The 16811-nt window shown below is 35.3% G+C and overlaps 1 protein-coding gene across 4 annotated transcripts in view; it reads right to left on the bottom strand.

Annotated features, from left to right (window-relative positions):
• The window catches only part of ERO1B (endoplasmic reticulum oxidoreductase 1 beta), a 108125-nt gene that overhangs the window by 13259 nt on the left and 78055 nt on the right, over window positions 1-16811 (bottom strand). For 3 of the 4 annotated variants that reach the window (XM_038533836.1, XM_038533833.1, XM_038533835.1), the window contains 5 exons: window positions 12346-12419; window positions 5988-6108; window positions 5807-5853; window positions 2871-2882; window positions 948-974 (listed from right to left, as the gene is read on the bottom strand). In XM_038533836.1, coding sequence (XP_038389764.1) covers window positions 948-974; window positions 2871-2882; window positions 5807-5853; window positions 5988-6108; window positions 12346-12419 — 281 coding nt within the window. The remainder of the gene's footprint in view (window positions 1-947; window positions 975-2870; window positions 2883-5806; window positions 5854-5987; window positions 6109-12345; window positions 12420-16811) is intronic. The other variant, XM_038533834.1, reaches the window with a different exon arrangement.

Here is a 16811-nt window from a genome sequence, read left to right as displayed (position 1 = left end):
TACTACTTTTCACAACTTGTATCTTTACAATACAGCTAATGAAACAAAGTTAAGAATCTTCTTCCATACAGACCATTTATCAATATCATTCCTAGTAGTACTGGTACATCAATAATTTTCACCTTAATACTGACCAATATATGTACACACTTCATTATTAACAGAGAAATCATGTTCACGAGGTAACATCACCAACTAGCAAACATAAAACAGAATTAAGTGCTTTAAATCTGCAGAGTTCCTATTAGGTTATGATCTCCTGTATCATTCAACTTGTTTATCTTTTGTTAATACATTTTAACTTATGCTTTTATAAATAAATGTTAATTTGGAAAATTTTTTAAAAGCATCATATCTAGTTTTAAACCAACCTGTTAAAATTCTAGAATGTTTCAGCTTTCCATTAATATAGCATTTATATTTTCAACACTAGAAAATATAAGAATGCAAAGTATCTACTGGGATCTATATTGCTTTATCCTTTAAGTAGAGAAGTTTACTATATTAACATGTGTAAACATTATTTAAAATCTTCTGAAATTAAATCTACCTTCCCTCATTTTCATATATATAAAAAGTACTTCCTTCCAAAAAGAAGGTTTCTACTTACAAAGTAGGTTTGCATAATGGTTACTAGAAAAGCAATCTGGATAAGTGGTTTATACAGAATGAAAATAACACTGAGGAGCCAGTTATGAAAACCTGAGGACACTATGTGTCCCTGTGTATTTCCCTAATGCTGATTATTCTTGGCTGACCAACAGCCTCAAAATTTTCAAATCATTATATCCTAAAATACAATAATCTAAAATATGTTAGTTTCTTTCAAATACTGTCAAAATCAGTTGTCTAGGTAATGAATCCTGAACTTAAAGAAATATATTAAATAAATCCATATATTTTTTACAAGAAACCAATAAATTTAAAATGCAGACATGTAGGTTTACCTTCCAGCCATGTGTAGAAGGATTCTCCTTAAAAAAACAAAACAAAACAAAAAAAACACACACACACACATACACAGATTTGGGTTAAAATATTTTAAACAGTCATTTACAAATTGTAAGTGCCTAAAATATTTCCTGTGACAGATTAAGGAGTATCTCTAGAAATGACCACTGCTTCATGTGAAGTAGAAAAACAGGTATATGGTTCTAAAAAATAAAGCCCCAAGTAATTTAAGTAACTTTGGGAGGATATTCTTATAAATGATTTTAAGCAAAATTTTTATGAAAACATTTCAGTCAAAATATTATGGAAGCCTTATTCATTAGAAGGCTTAAACATCCATAGTATGGGGGTGAAAAAGCTTAAAAATCTTAAATTTGAAAAAACAAATCTTAAATTTGCTTCTGATGATAACAATCACAGAACTCCTTTAAAAATTCTAGAAAAAAGCAGTGAATTATAATACAAAAATCAGATTAGTAATTATTCTTTTTTTTCCCTGAGCAGTAAAGCTAGGTATATTTCTTTGATTATCTAAGACTACTAAATTTCAAGGGGTAATTTTAAAATCCCTTAATTTTCAAGACAATTTTTCAGAAAAGTCAATGACTAGAATACAGAGGGACCTGACTTACCTGTGTACTAAATGCTAAAAGATCTATTTCTAGACCAATACTGTTCTGAGTGGAATAAAAACGGCAGTCAATAAAGATCTAAAAGTTAATGCACTTTGTGAATTATCTATCTTTAATTGAGAAAAGCAAAGCAAAGGAAAAACTCCACACACAGATGAGCTGAGCAAGGAGTCTAGGGGGTAAATTAGATGGTGGGGAATTGCTTTGTCTCTGATAGTCTTGCCACTTTGCAAACTACACAAACATCTTCCCACAGAATAATTCATCCAACATATTCTTCCAAGGGTCATTCATCATAATCTCACTTGTTTACTCAAGAAACTCCAAATGCTATCAGAAAAGTAGAGCTCCCAAGTCCTCAATAATCTGGCTTCTCGTCCTTCTGACTTAAACTACTCCTATATAAAGTCTTCCCTACTGCTAATAGGGTCTCCTCAGACATGCTTGGTTCTTCCATTTTCAATTCCTTGGTCCACGCTATTTTATCCTAACAGCACACAGGATCTAATTCTACCAGCCTACATCCGTCGCATTATCCAAAACTCTTTTCCAATGCCGTTTCCTGCAGTAAGCCACCAGATCCTTCTGGGGAGATGGAATCTGTCCCACCTCTGAAGAGCTCTAGCACCTACTGCTTGTACTACGTATGTGCAGCACTTCTTATCATTATGTATAATGCTTCTCATTCCTGCTATATACTGTCGGCTCCTGGAGCAAAGGAGTCATGTTTCACAGATCTTTCTATGCTGCACAATGCCCGTCACTGTGTCCTTGAACACAGATAAGTAAACATTCATTTGAAATAATGATTTTGACTGTTCTGGGGCAATTTATGACTGATATTCATCAGATAACCTTGAGTAACCAACTGTTGATAAATCACTATTCACCAGATTAAGTATCATACTAACTGAGGTTATACATTACAAACTCAGTAAGAAAATAAAGTCAAAGACTTATCTGGTAAAACTATCTTAACTTCTCTGCATTTTTTCAGAATATATTTTAGTAGATTATAATAAAACCAGACAACGGGGAAGTTGGATTGTAATCCTGGTTTCTATCCTAAACATTTAAGTAAAATGGAATTTATAGTTTTTTAAACATAGGGTAAATTACATTATAAAACTCTTATTTATTTTTTGTCACCATTCATTGGTAGCTATTTCTGAAAAAAATAGGAAAAACATTTTCTTTTTAATTAAATAGAGGAAAGATCAAATTTTGATCATTAAAAACATTTCCTCTATACTGGAGGCAAACCCAAACACGAAAGTTTTAACTCACCATCATCTTTGCCTGAAAGAGAAAATAGTAAACAGGATTTTAGAAACTGTCCCCCATGGTTCAGATTCCAATTCCATTTACTTTAATATGAGATTAAAACTTACTGTGTGTTAAACTATTAATTATACTACAAACCTTGGTCAGTGTAGTCATCCTGCAAGTGAGACTTCTTAATAAGAATAGAGGCCAAAAAAGTACAAGATTTTCATATGTTTTATATAACAAATAATATCAGAAAGCATCTAAAAATACTCATAAAGATCACTAGTTTCAATAATTAACAAATGGACACAGGCACTCCTTTCATTGTTACATACACAACTCTCTCTTCTCTTTCAAATTACTGCTCCTCAGCCTATATTCACCTTAAGAAAATTATTTCCCGAACTGTGATTAGTGAAACCCTCACTGGGGGTGCCACAGAGCTGCCCAGACATGGGGAAGAAGCCAGAGTTCCAGCTCTACAGAGCCACAGCAGCTCTGCCTTTATCAACTTTGTAATGAGGAATTCTGATACAAGGTTTTGTTTTCGGAAAGAAAGTTTCTGTTGTTCAAAAGCTATTGGAAAGCTAGCTGGAGAAGCCTAGCTGTCTGGCTCAGCAAGAGTACACAAGTGATCTAGCTGAGACTGTTAGGGAGCTGTGAACCACCAGGAGCTGTTCCAGTGGAGACAGCACACAAATAGCATCAGCCCAAGCTTAATTACTGCATGGATTTCTCACCCCACAGAAAGGACCCCGGCTCTCCCCTCACCTGGTCCTCCATCTCCCTTTGTTCTTAGTACGGTTTTCTTCTTCCCTCTCCTTCTGCCCCTGTCTTTTGCTATGTGGCACTCTCTTTCCTCTCATCATTCCAGTGTTCTCATGTCTCTAATTTGTCACAACATGGACGTGAGGTATTTCTTAGGATGAGATGGTTTTGTTCAGTGAACTATATTTTCTGCTTGAAAAGGTTTTTATTCAGCTATAAAAAGAAGGAAATCCTGGCACTGGTGACAACATGGATGGACTCTGAGGACCTCATGCTGAGTGAAGTCAGAGGACAGATACTGTATGAGCTCTCTTGTATGTGGAATCTAAAAATGAAACAAACCCCCCCAAGCTCATAGATCAGAGAACAGATGGGTGTTTGCCAGAGGCAGGGAATGGGGAGCGGGTGAAATTCATAAAGGGCGTCAAAAAGGTACCAACTTATTAAGTCCTGGAGATATCATGTATAACATATCAACTACAGTTAATAACACTGTATTGCATATGTGGAAGTTGGTAAGACACTAGATCTTAAAAGTTCTCATCACAAGAATAAAAATTCTGTATGTATGGTCACAGATGTTAACTAAGACTTACTGGGTCATCTTTTTGCAATATACACAAATATCTACACATTATATTGAACACCTGAAATTAATATAGTGTCGTATGTCAATTACACCTCAATTTAAAAAAAAATATTTTAACTCCAATAAAACAAAAGTGATCATAGAAAAATATCTGAAAGAATACCTTCCAATCACTGTACAATGTAACAGAGGAGTGTGGAGGCATGGGGGGTACTGGAGTGTGGTGGGGGAGGAGCCTTCTCTTTTTGTTGTATATAACTTTTGTTTTGTTTCCATTTTGTGTATGTTCTTTCCATTTTTAAAATAGTAAGTTATAAGATAAACGCAGCAAAAGGGACATAGGATAAGAAACCATGAAAAACCTTTTTCGTGATCCAATTCCCTTTTCCAGACAGTGTCAGAATGAATTTGGGGAAGAACATTTGTCACATTGTGAGATAGTGAGCATCTAACAGCAGTCCATTCGCCAACCTTTCTGAATCTCTCTGGCTCTCAGAAATGCCTTAAAAATATAATCTAGACCAGGAAATTCAAGTTCTTAAATCAATCCTGGTCTAAAGAAAACATCGGAATGGCAAGTCAATTATAGGGCTGCTCCCAGGGTTTGGCTCCTTGCTGATAACAGACTGAGGTCATGCCCAGTTTTATGTTGATTAACCTCCAAAAACGCTGTCACATATGTAATTTTGAATTTTTTCTAATAAAAATTTCTAGTAAAGTTTTTTTCTAGTACCCACATTTTAAGAAGTGAAAAAGTATACATGCACTACAATGCAACAATTACACATTACATGAGGCCAGAGTTAAAATAGTCCTATCAAAACAATAAACTTCTGTTTAATGACACTGCAGTTTTTAAATTTAAACAAATTAGATAAAAATGTAACGTTTGACTTTGCACCAGCTGTATTTCACAAGCTCCACAGCCCAATGTAGCAAGTGGTAACCTTGGACAGTGCAGGTTTACAGTAGTGCTACAGGCAACTGCCTAAACTTCCTAAACTCCTCTACATCTGTAGGACTCAAATGTAGTACGTGGATCAGCCAGCATGCCAGGTATTACCTGGGAGCTTGTTAGAATCTTGGACCTTACCCAATGGCCTACAGAATCAGCACCTGTATTTTCAACAAGGCTCGTAGGTAAACCATATGCATGCTCAAGCCTGAGAAGTATGTTATGAGCCACAGGTTCTCAAGCTTGTCTGCATACTGGAATCATCTGGATAGTCAAAAAAAAAACAAAAAACAAAAAACACCAATGCTTGGGTCTAATCCCACAGATTCTGACTTAATGAGTATAAGATAGGCCCTGGGCATCAAAAATTTTAAGAGTTCTCCAGGAAACCCTATGATATATATGGATTACTCATAGGTTCAGATTTATTTCCCATAAAACTCTTACTGTATTTAGGGCCTGGCATATATCAGTAATTATATAAAACATGTAGAAATCTTGAGACTGAACTATAAACTAATCTTGCACTTTTGATCATTCAAATCAAGCAAAATATAAAATAGTTGAAAATTTACTCCAGTTTAGTTACAAAAACATTTTGTAAATAATCTCTAGAAGCCTGAAAATTTATGAAAAACCCACCTCGGCTAGGTGCCAGAGGATTTAAAGGACGATAAACAGAGCGAGGCCTGAAAAAGCAAGTGTGAAACTCAAACAAAATGGTTTGACTTTTTTATGTAATCCTTTCCCAGCAGAACCATACTGCCCTCCCTCCCACCTCCCTTTGGCCATTCCTCCTCCTTCCCCTGCCCCTTCCAGTTACTTGAAACAGTTTTCTTCATAGATGCTGTTCCATACTCTCCATGCAGAGGACCCTTTATAGCCAGTGTAACGCTCTGGGTTCAGCAACAGGTCTACATATTGAGCAGCTGGAGATCGCTCATCTGAACAAGAAACAGTTCGTAAAAACCAGTCACATGAAAGAAAAAAAAAAAAAAAACCAGTCACATGTCACCAGTTATCTCAAATGTGATATTATACACAAACAGAACTACCAAAAGGTTAGAGAAAGGTTATGCTTTTCAAGTAATCTCCAACTTAAATGGTAGAGTGGTTAGCACACTTGTGCCTGTACTTGACCCAGGATAACTTATGCTTATGTGAGAGGAAAAAACAACTCCTCCCTTTCCTTCGGATACTCAGTGCTCTCTCAAGTAATAGAACACTCCTCCCCTTCTTAAAGGTATTTGTCATTCTTATGTTTTAACCACCCAGGATGGAAAAGACTTAACAGAATCATAACCTGTTTTTTTTTTTTTTTTAAATTTATGATAGTCACAGAGAGAGAGAGAGAGAGAGAGAGAGAGGCAGAGACACAGGCAGAGGGAGAAGCAGGCTCCATGCACTGGGAGGCCGACGTGGGATTCGATCCCGGGTCTCCAGTATCGCGCCCTGGGCCAAAGGCAGGCACCAAACCGCTGCGCCACCCAGGGATCCCCCATAACCTGTTCTAATACTTGATTTGATTTCTTCCTTGTGCATCCACCTACCTAAACACATGCTTGGAAACTTTTTTTAAGCATATACATACTGTACTAAAAATATAGATTTTCCTACTGTTTTCTATTTCCAACTTATGAAATAAATGGCTCAATAACTTTGTGATTCAAATATGATCATAGACTTACACAATGCTCTAGTTTAAAAAATAGACATTTTATTTATTTTTTTATCACTATTAACATACAGAAGTGCTTTTTTCCCCTCTGAAGCCAATATACAGTAGGCACAACTTTAGGAACTTAAGACATTTAAAATTAAATATTTCTTTTTCTTTAAGATTTTATTTATTTGAGTGAGAGAGAGAGAGAGAGAGAGAGAATGAGTGGGGAGGAGCACAGGGGGAGGGAGAAGGAGAAAGAATCTGAAGCAGACTCCACACTGAGCACGGAGCCCCACACAGGGCCCCATCCCACAACTGTAAGATCACAACTTGAGTGGAAACCAAGAGTTGGACCCTTTACCAACTGAGTCACCCGGGAGTCCCTAAATAACCATTTTCTGTGTTGAAAGCCAAATGAGTGTTTACTAGATCTCCACTACTTGGACATTTTAATAGAGATCTCTGAGGAATACAAAAGATAAAAACAGTCTTAATTATTAAGGCTTACTTTGGTAGAAAGGGGAAATACATGCTTTCATACCTATAGAAAAATTATAATGACCATGCTTCACAAACGTATGAACATAATACATGGAAACTGAACCACTATTTATGTTGGCACAGATGTACTCTTTTGTGTGCTTCCTACCTTCTCGTGTCATGAGATTAAATCAATAGTATGCAGGCACCTGACTTAAAACAGTGGCCAAATACATCATTAAAATCTGGTCCCTCTTTTTTTCATTACTAATAATGTATTTTCCTGTCAGCCAACAACATTCATTGAGCAATCAGTGATCATAGGCTGAGGTTATGCATAACCATAAGAGGAACATGGCATCCTGATCCATACTTTCCAACAACTACTTGGCACTTTTGTAAGGAAGTACAAAGAATACAAAGCTAATTACAAGTTATCATTACTAAATCAGTTATACCTAACTTACAGACATAGAAACATGAATGGAAGAACAGTGGCTCTATTTCTAGCCCTAACATTATATAGATATTCTACAATACAAGTTAAGGCACGAAAACAGGTAATTTACAGACAGATGAACAGAAGCTGTCCAAGGACATGGATTGATTCAAGACTTAAAAGAAATAGTTAAAAAAATCTTCATTAAAAAAAGATTCAAATTATAAAGTTAGTAAGAGTGTAGCTCTTAAAGTTCAAATAAAAGTTTTACAATTCACTAGTTACTCTTATATATTTTCAAAATATATTAGACTCATTTGCAAAATTGATTTGATTATATATAAGCTTTATAAATACTACACCTACCATAAACATATTAACTGGGGTATCAATGTCCAATGTGTAAAGAATATGTGTGTGCATGTAAGTTTACAGAGGTGTAGGGTCATCTATGAATGTACACATCAGACTAATATCAACCTCTTCACCCAACAATAGCAACTAACCAACCAATAAAGAAAACAAGATCCAGATATTAAAATATTTTTAAATCATTATACCTTAAGGAAGTGACAAATCACAAGAGTTCAATCAGTCCTATCAAAGCTTAATTTAAAACTTATATTCTCCAGCAGCCCAGGTGGCTCAGCGGTTTAACACCACCTTCAGCCCAGGGCCTGAGCTTGGAGACCCTGGATCAAGTCCCACGTCGGCCTCCCTGCATGGAGTCTGCTTCTCCCTCTGCCTGTGTCTCTGCTTCTCTCTCTCTGTGTCTCTCATGAATAAATAAATAAGATCTTTATTAAAAATAAATAAAACTTATATTCTCAATGTCTTTAATGTGTATTCCCTTAACCAAAATTGCGTTGTTGTTTTTGCGTGGTTTTGAAAAATGCTAATACTTTTCCAAATCATGAAAAGGTGGGTCTTGTTAGCCTATAGAAGGGGTTAGCAAACTATGACCCACAGGCCAAATCTGGTGTGTGTACTCTTGGAAAGAAAGTTTTATGGGACCATAAGCCATGTTCATTTGCTGCTTTCACACAATTATGGCATAGTTGAGTAGTTGCAACAGAATCCAGACAGCCCACAAAGCCTAAAATATTTCCTATCTGTCCATTTGCAGAAGAAAATGTTTGTCAATCCCTGACCTACACTGACAAGAACTTCATGACATCTAGATAAGGAATGGAAGTGAGGGCAGCGGAGGGCGGGGGTTGGCACAGGGGTAGGCATATACAGGTTGAGTTACCCCTACAAACACACCAGTGCTGGTACCCCTATCCTTCCCCTGGGGCCACCTGTGGCATAATTTTCATTAATTAGTCCATAAATTACAACTTCTTTCTATTTGCACAGCTATATCATTCATTTGGATAATGCTCTTTGGACCTTTGATCTGTCCTTCTCCCCAAAAGTTCTCTTTTTCCTCCCTTTATAAAGCTCTTCCAAAGCTGTTCTATTTGACCATGCTAACAATTCCCTAAGATTCAAAGAATTTCCACTGAATCAAAATACCTAATGCTGGGAATTCATCAATTTCAACTAATGATTTCTCTTCCTTTTCAAGTATATCTTTTTTCCTTTCCAACTGAATTCTTTAAAAGATTTTATTTTATTTATTCGTGAAAGAGAGAGAGAGAGACGCAAAGACACAGGCAGAGGGAGAAGCAGGCTCCATGCAGGGAGCCCGACATGGGACTCAAACCCGGGTCTCCAGGATCAGGCCCTGGGCTGAAGGCAGCGCTAAACCACTGAGCCACCTGGGCTGCCCCCAACTGAATTTTCTTTTCACTGTCTTAATTTAAGTGTTTTGAGCCATCTATGTTCTAGGATGCAAGACACTGCTTCCCGCTTCCCAACCCAAGTATCTCTTCAAACATAGCATAAGCCAATTTAGCATGCAGGCTTTTTGTTTATGGACACAGATAAAAAAAATACTGCTGTAGACTCAGGGTTGAGAATGCAACTCTCCATAACCAACTCTATCCCAGATTACTAGCAATGCATTGTTAAAATATAATTTACTCAAGTGAGGAGAATCTATAGTTTGTAAAGCTCCCAAGTAATTCTGATACACAGCCAGATCTGGAAACTACTATTTTAAACAATATTTTAAATTTTGTAATGAACATGTTTTAAGGGAAAAAAATAAAAGTAAACCTCTGTCATACTATTTAGATTATTTATGAACCAACAACTTCATTCAGCAAATATTTATTGAGCATATACTATGTCCAGGAACTGTTCTAGGTACTACGGATAAAGTAATGAACCAGAAAGACAAACCCCCATACCCTGAGGTAGCTGACAATCTAGTTGGAGCAGACAACAAACAGACAGACAAATAACCTGCCCCATACTCTGATAGTTCTCAGGGCTCTGAGAGCAGGCAGCAGTACCAACCATCAGAATGACAGTGGTTACTATTTTATACAGGGAGGTGACAGCAGGCTTCTCTGAGGAGGTGACCTTCCAGCAGAAACCTGAAGCAAAAGAAGCCATGCATAAAGACAATAGGAGCGATGACAAAACAGGAGTAGAGAAAGCAGCTTACCTTAAACTGGTAAATTATTTAAAAATCTACTATTTGATCTGCAAGGATCATCTTCCTTTCAAAGAAAGAACAACAAAATAGAGAACAGGGGTGTATAGATATATTCCAATAAGCTGGGGTGAATATTCTTTAGATTGTTTTAATCCAGTGGTTTTAGATAACGAAAATAAACAATGACTCTAAAGCTACTCTGACTTGTTTTTAAAATTGTATGTATAAATAATTGGGACACATATGAATGTTACTACCCAGAGGAGTAGCAGTAATCCAACTGAGAAGAATAGCTTGTATGTTTGAGGACTATACAAAATATAAAAATAGTATACTAATTATTTTAATTATGTACTCCTAAAAATTTTAGGGGATGATTTTAATGTATATTATTACAGGACATCTCTTCCATTTTTAGAATATAAGAAGCTAATGTTAACATCGTTAATTAACATTATTTATATTAATGAGAGGTATCTGAGTACATCAATTTGATCATACCAAGTGATCCCTGCAACTGAGGAGCATTTTTTGTTAAATACCTATAAAACAAATATATATTCACATTGTTTACTCTAAGAGAAATATTCACAGACATTATTTTTTAATCTAAAAATCTGTTAATTAAGTGCTACTAAAAGTTTTTAATTTTAATCAAAGAATAGGTAAAATGAGAAGTTGGCAAGAAGTGACCATTTGTGTGGAACACTATAATTAGAATGACAATCAAAGAGCAAATGAAAGAGTAAGCAGTGATGTCAATTCTTAACCTAAGTACAACAGCTTGCTTTAATGAAACCTGTGCCAAGTTCTAAATATCATAACAGGAGTATTTTATTAATTTTCCATCATTATATCCCGATAGCCAAAGAAACGATTTTTCAGATCTCTTGAAAATATCTTTGCTGGGGACACCTGGGTGGCTCAGATGGTTGAGCATCTGACTCTTGATTTAGGCTCAGGTCATGATCTCAGGGTCATGGTATCAAGTCCTGAGTCAGGTACCATGCTCAGTGCAGAGTCTGCCTAGGATTCTCTCTTTCTTCTTCCTTTACCTCTCCCTTTGCTCACACTCTCTAAATATATAAATAAGTAAATAAAATCATTTAAAAAAAGTTCTTGCTGAAACCATATAAACCATGGTGATAACATTCCACCTCCTGGCATCTTCTCAATTTGCTGTGCTATTATAGGAGCTCACTGTAACTTATTCCATTGTAGATTGGATTAACAGCACAATTCCACAGATGAATCTTCTAAAACTCTTTAGAAAGCTGTATGACTACTCTAGGTGCTTTCAGAACTCGGAGGAACTCCTGCTATCTCCATCTATGCATGCCAGAACCCCAATTCTTTTCCACCACCCACGATATAAAGGTAAAAAGTAAAGAGAGGCCAAATGAATGATTTAAGCCTATTTAGCACAATTCTTGGGAATATTCTCCTTAGATAAAAAATTTTGAGTCACTTTGATTACCTTCTGAGGTAAGAGTCATGGTAGTTAATGTTAAACAGTGCCCTCTCTTTGTACCATTCCAGTGGACTCTTGGAAAGGGGACTGGTTGTAGGAAAGTCAGATTAGAGTCCTCCCCAAAATTGCAAAGTGTCTTTATGTTAGTTTGTTGAGGCCTCCAGAAAATTTCAGCGTGAACATGTTTTTATGTTCACAGACCTAAAGTAGCTTAAAATAGAGGTCCACAGGAGATGGTGTGTCATGAGGTAAAAAAAATATAGGTATGGAATCCAGTCAGATCTGGAATTGAATCTTGTTTCAGCCTCTTGCTACTGTGTGATCCTAGGCAAGTTAGTCAGTTTCCTCAGATATGAAATTATACATACTTACTAAAATAACTGTAAAGATTAGAAATAATGTATTTAAGGCACTCAGGGACTGGAACATAAGCTCTCAATAGGTACCATTATGAATAATAGGATGCCCACTGCAACATCTAGTGTTTTCAAGTTATAACTGATTATATTTTCATTGATTTCAATTTCTTATGAAAGGATTAAGGTTAAAATAATTTAATTATGATAGTTTATTTTATTACCATCAAGTTCACAAAAGTGATCCTGTGAATCATCGTATCTTGCCCAGTCAATGAAAGCTTCTTTGCTTTGATTACTAGGGAAAGAAGGAATAAAAAAGAATAATAATTAAATCTGAAGTTGAAAATGTTTACCCTCTATCTTGTATAATTAAAAACAGATAATCTGAGGTCATGTCTTTAGATAGCTCACAAATTCAATTAATTATGACATGAAGGAATAAGAAGTTATATGAAAAACATAGGTATTAACTTCCATGAAGGATTTCTATTTAACTATACTAAAACTATTATTAGCCCTAGTTCAATAATTACTTTAACTAGAAAATTAACTTACAAATATATATGAGATGTAGTTGAACATAAAAGTCAAGCTTGCCTTTTGAACTAACTTGGAAATTATAGTAAACATTTTTTTCTAAAGTAGAAGTTAAATTTACATTCATAATTCTTTTAACTTAAACTGCTTCTGTATTTACAGGACAAAAATACCAAAAACTACATTTCTAGAATCTTCTTTTCAATGTGGTATTCACTGGTAACACCAATGTCACTCTTATCATGGCATATCATTCATTTTCCATACTACCTCATATTTAACAAAATCTATAATCAAGATCTCTACTTAAAGAACTGATAAAGGAACAATACAGTCATTCAAATAAACTTTGTCCTACATCCATTTTAACCTATATTCAAACCTTCTCTATCTTAAATACATAATGGCAACATCTATAAGAGAACTATTCTTCTTTACACAATAGGAAAAAAACAAGGTAAAAAATTTGCGTACCAAGTATAAACCAGGTAGTTCCTAAATTGTTGCTGTCATAGCCAATAATTTACTTTGTATCTGAGAGACTGCTACATAACATAACCATGAGGACAAGTGTATAAGACTGGCTGCACTACATCAACTTTATCAATAAACATTTCCAATTTAATTCACATTGGGATTATTTTCCTCCTATGGGAATATTTAATTAACTTAATAAAAGTTAATGGAAATACTTGTATTATAGTTGACTCAGCTGGAATATAGGATGCCATAAAACAAGAATGCCTAAGTTCTAGTTATAGCTAAGATAAAACCTATTGTTATGTTTAGTTAGATAAGTCTTCTGTTGAAAATAGTCAACAACAAAGCAATTGTGACACATTCCTATTTTCTTGTTAATAATATGACTATCTTAGAGGGACTTTCTTCTTGAGCATCCTTATGTGATGATGCTTTGCTGTTTCATCCTAAACCCTGCTTGAAAGCCATGGCAGCAGGAGAGATAGGGAATGCTAATCTAACGCTAACAGAGCTGGCCCAGTTTGGCTTACAAATGAGTTAGAAGGAACCCAGTCCAGCTTTTCTGAAAGTCAGTTTGAAGATGGATGCCAAGCTACTTACATAAGAATTTCCTGGACTTACCCCAGGACTTCCTGTCAAGATGGCACTGTGAGTTAAAGTATTAGACTTCGAAGTAGAAATGCAGGAGCAGGAAAGAATGGGGTAGAGTGATTGCCAAAGGGCATGAGAAAACTTTTCAGCGTGGTAGACAGGATAACTATCTTGATTGTGCTGATTTTCATGAGTGTATACGTGTCAAAACATCAAAAGGTATAATATAAATAGGTGTAGTATACCACATATCAAGTAAGCTTCAATAAAGCTGTTTAAGAATTACAGTGTCAATTGTTGGAGAAGTTGTAGAATGAGGAACTCTTGTACACTACTAGTGGCAATGTATTTTAGGAGTCATTTTGGAAAACCACTTGGCAGCACTACTTAATTCTACTTCTAGGTATACTCTACACATAAATGCATACCAAAGAGACTACCAAATGTCCAACACAATATTTTATGAAATGGCTACAAAGTGGAAAACTTCAACTATCAATGATAGGATGGGAATATTCTGGTGCAGTCTTAACTATGGAATACTGTATCAATGAAAAAAGAATTAAATGCTACTACTAAGCTCAAGAACATGAATGACTCTCATGACATGATGTTGTTTTAATAAAATAAGCCTGGCACAAAAAAATTCATTCTACATTATTTCATTTATATAAACAGGCAAAATTAACCTCTGCTACTGGAATTTAAAATCATGGTTAACTTTGGACAGTGGTAATGGCCAGGAAAATACACAGCAATCTTTGCAGTAGCAAGTATATTGTTCTGAATGGTTGCTGCAAAGTTGGGTTCACTTTATAAAATTAAACTGATCTTTATGCTTAAGATTTGTATACTTTATCATATATTTGTGTTATACCTGAATTTGAAAGTCTAAAAAAATAACTTTTCTTCAACAAAATATCTATAAGCAAAATTGAAAGACAAGCCCTAACAACACATAGAGCCAAGAATTATACTGGATTATATTAAGAATGACTACAAATTAATAATAATTTAAAAGCACACATCGCTCCATCTCCACCCGCCCCCCACAACCTCCATGGAGAAACAACAACAAATACAAACAGGCACTTTACCCTAAACACTTATAATGACTTAAGGCCCAATCCCTTGACGATTTCTCTAATTATATTCTCTCCTGGGTAATCTCATTCAGGTTTATGGTTTTTAAATACCATATATTCACACATGACTCCCACATTTTCTCTCCCCTGAAATTGAGACTTGTGTATCCAACTACCTGCTCGACATCTCCAATTGGATGTCTTATAGGCAGCTCAAATGTAATGAGTCCAAGGTTGAACTATAATTTTCCATCAAACTTGTTCCTCCTGTAAATAACTTCAGTTCAGTAAAAGGCAATTCCATTTTTCTGGTTCCAGATCTTGTAGTCATTCATAACTCCTATCTTTTTTCATACCTCACATCAAATCCTTCAGCAAATCCTGCCAGCTCTCTTCAAAATCTATCCAGAATCTCAGCATTTCTACTGCTATCACTCTAGCCTTAACGAGACCACCATTATGCCTTATCTGGATTACTACAATGATCACAGAAGATTTCCACAACATAACACCTGGTTCCCTCAATGCATTCTCTCAAAACCCTCCAATGACTTTTCATTCCATGCAGTTTAAAAGCAGTATTCATAATTGTCTTTAAGATCTCCATTCCACTCTACACCTGCCCCGAACCCTAGCATCTTCTGACTCTGTCTTCTACTACTTTGCCTCTGACCACTGTTCTGCAGCCACACTAGCCTTCTTGTGATTCCTCAAATAATCCAGGCACACTCCTGCCACGGCCTTTTTAATAACAATTAAACATGCCTAGAATACTCTTCCCCCAAGCAGCCATATTATGACCTATGCCTTCATAGGTATTTTGTTCAAATGTCCCAGTATCACTGAGACCTTCTTGCACCATCCACTTTAGAACAGTGCAACTTCCTTGTCCCTAGCCCCACCACTCCTAGACTTCTGTCACTCTTCTCTGCTCTTTTTCTCCTGAGCACTCATCATCACTTTACTTACTTCTCATATATTTTACTTATTTACTACCTATCTCAAAGAGAATTAAGCTTCACAAGAAAAAGAATTTGTCATGTACACTACATGTCTTATACTCCAGAACAGTGCTTGACATATTGTAGGCATTTATTGAATGAATGAGAAACACAAATATTCAATAAACAGATTAAAAAATGCTCAAACTCACTAGTAATCAACAAAATAAAAATTTAAAAATGAGATACTACTTCATATGCAAATATCATCAATTTTTGGCAAGGTTGCAGAGAACAAAACAAGTTCTCTGGAAAGCCATTTGGCAGTATCAAGAATAGATACATGTGGGCAATCCTAAGATTCAGCAATTTTACTAGTGTATGCCAAATTTCCTAGTGTACACCAAAAGAAATTATCAAGAGTGCTCACAGTAGCATAATTTGTGGAAGTAAAAAATTTGAATAATTCCAATGTCTACCAGTAGGGGAACAGATAAGTAAAATAGGGTATAATTATATGATAAAATCCATTCATCTGCTAAAGAATGAGACAAATCTCCAAGTTTTGACATGGATAGATCTAGAAAGAAAAATGTACAGTGTAAAAATAAAGTTGAAGAGTGTTAAATACAGTATTATATAAGGGAAAAATGAAATCATATATAAAATAAATATTATATGTATAATAAAAACAAAAGCATAAATGGGTATATAGCAAATTCATGATAGTAGTTACCTCTAAGAAGGAAAGAAGGTAGGATTGGGAAATAGGACACAGGGGATTTCAAATTTATCTTTTCTTAAAAACATGGTAGAGAAAGTTAACATCTATTCACTTGGAATAAAGGATAGCAAGTAGTTATTATATCATCTTTTCTACTTTTCTGTATTAAAATTTTTCTTCAATAAATAATAAACTGCTAACTTCATTAAGTCTTTAACAATTATAGTACACAAATGACAACCTAAACAAATAGGGAAATTAAAAAGAATATTAGTAATAATCCATTCCCTACTCCCAACTATAGACATACTCAGTCATTTCATAGTACA

The sequence above is a fragment of the Canis lupus genome, chromosome 4, assembly GCF_011100685.1.
Source record: "Canis lupus familiaris isolate Mischka breed German Shepherd chromosome 4, alternate assembly UU_Cfam_GSD_1.0, whole genome shotgun sequence".
In the NCBI taxonomy this organism is placed as follows: domain Eukaryota; kingdom Metazoa; phylum Chordata; class Mammalia; order Carnivora; family Canidae; genus Canis; species Canis lupus.
This window is presented reverse-complemented; position numbering and strand designations above follow the sequence as displayed.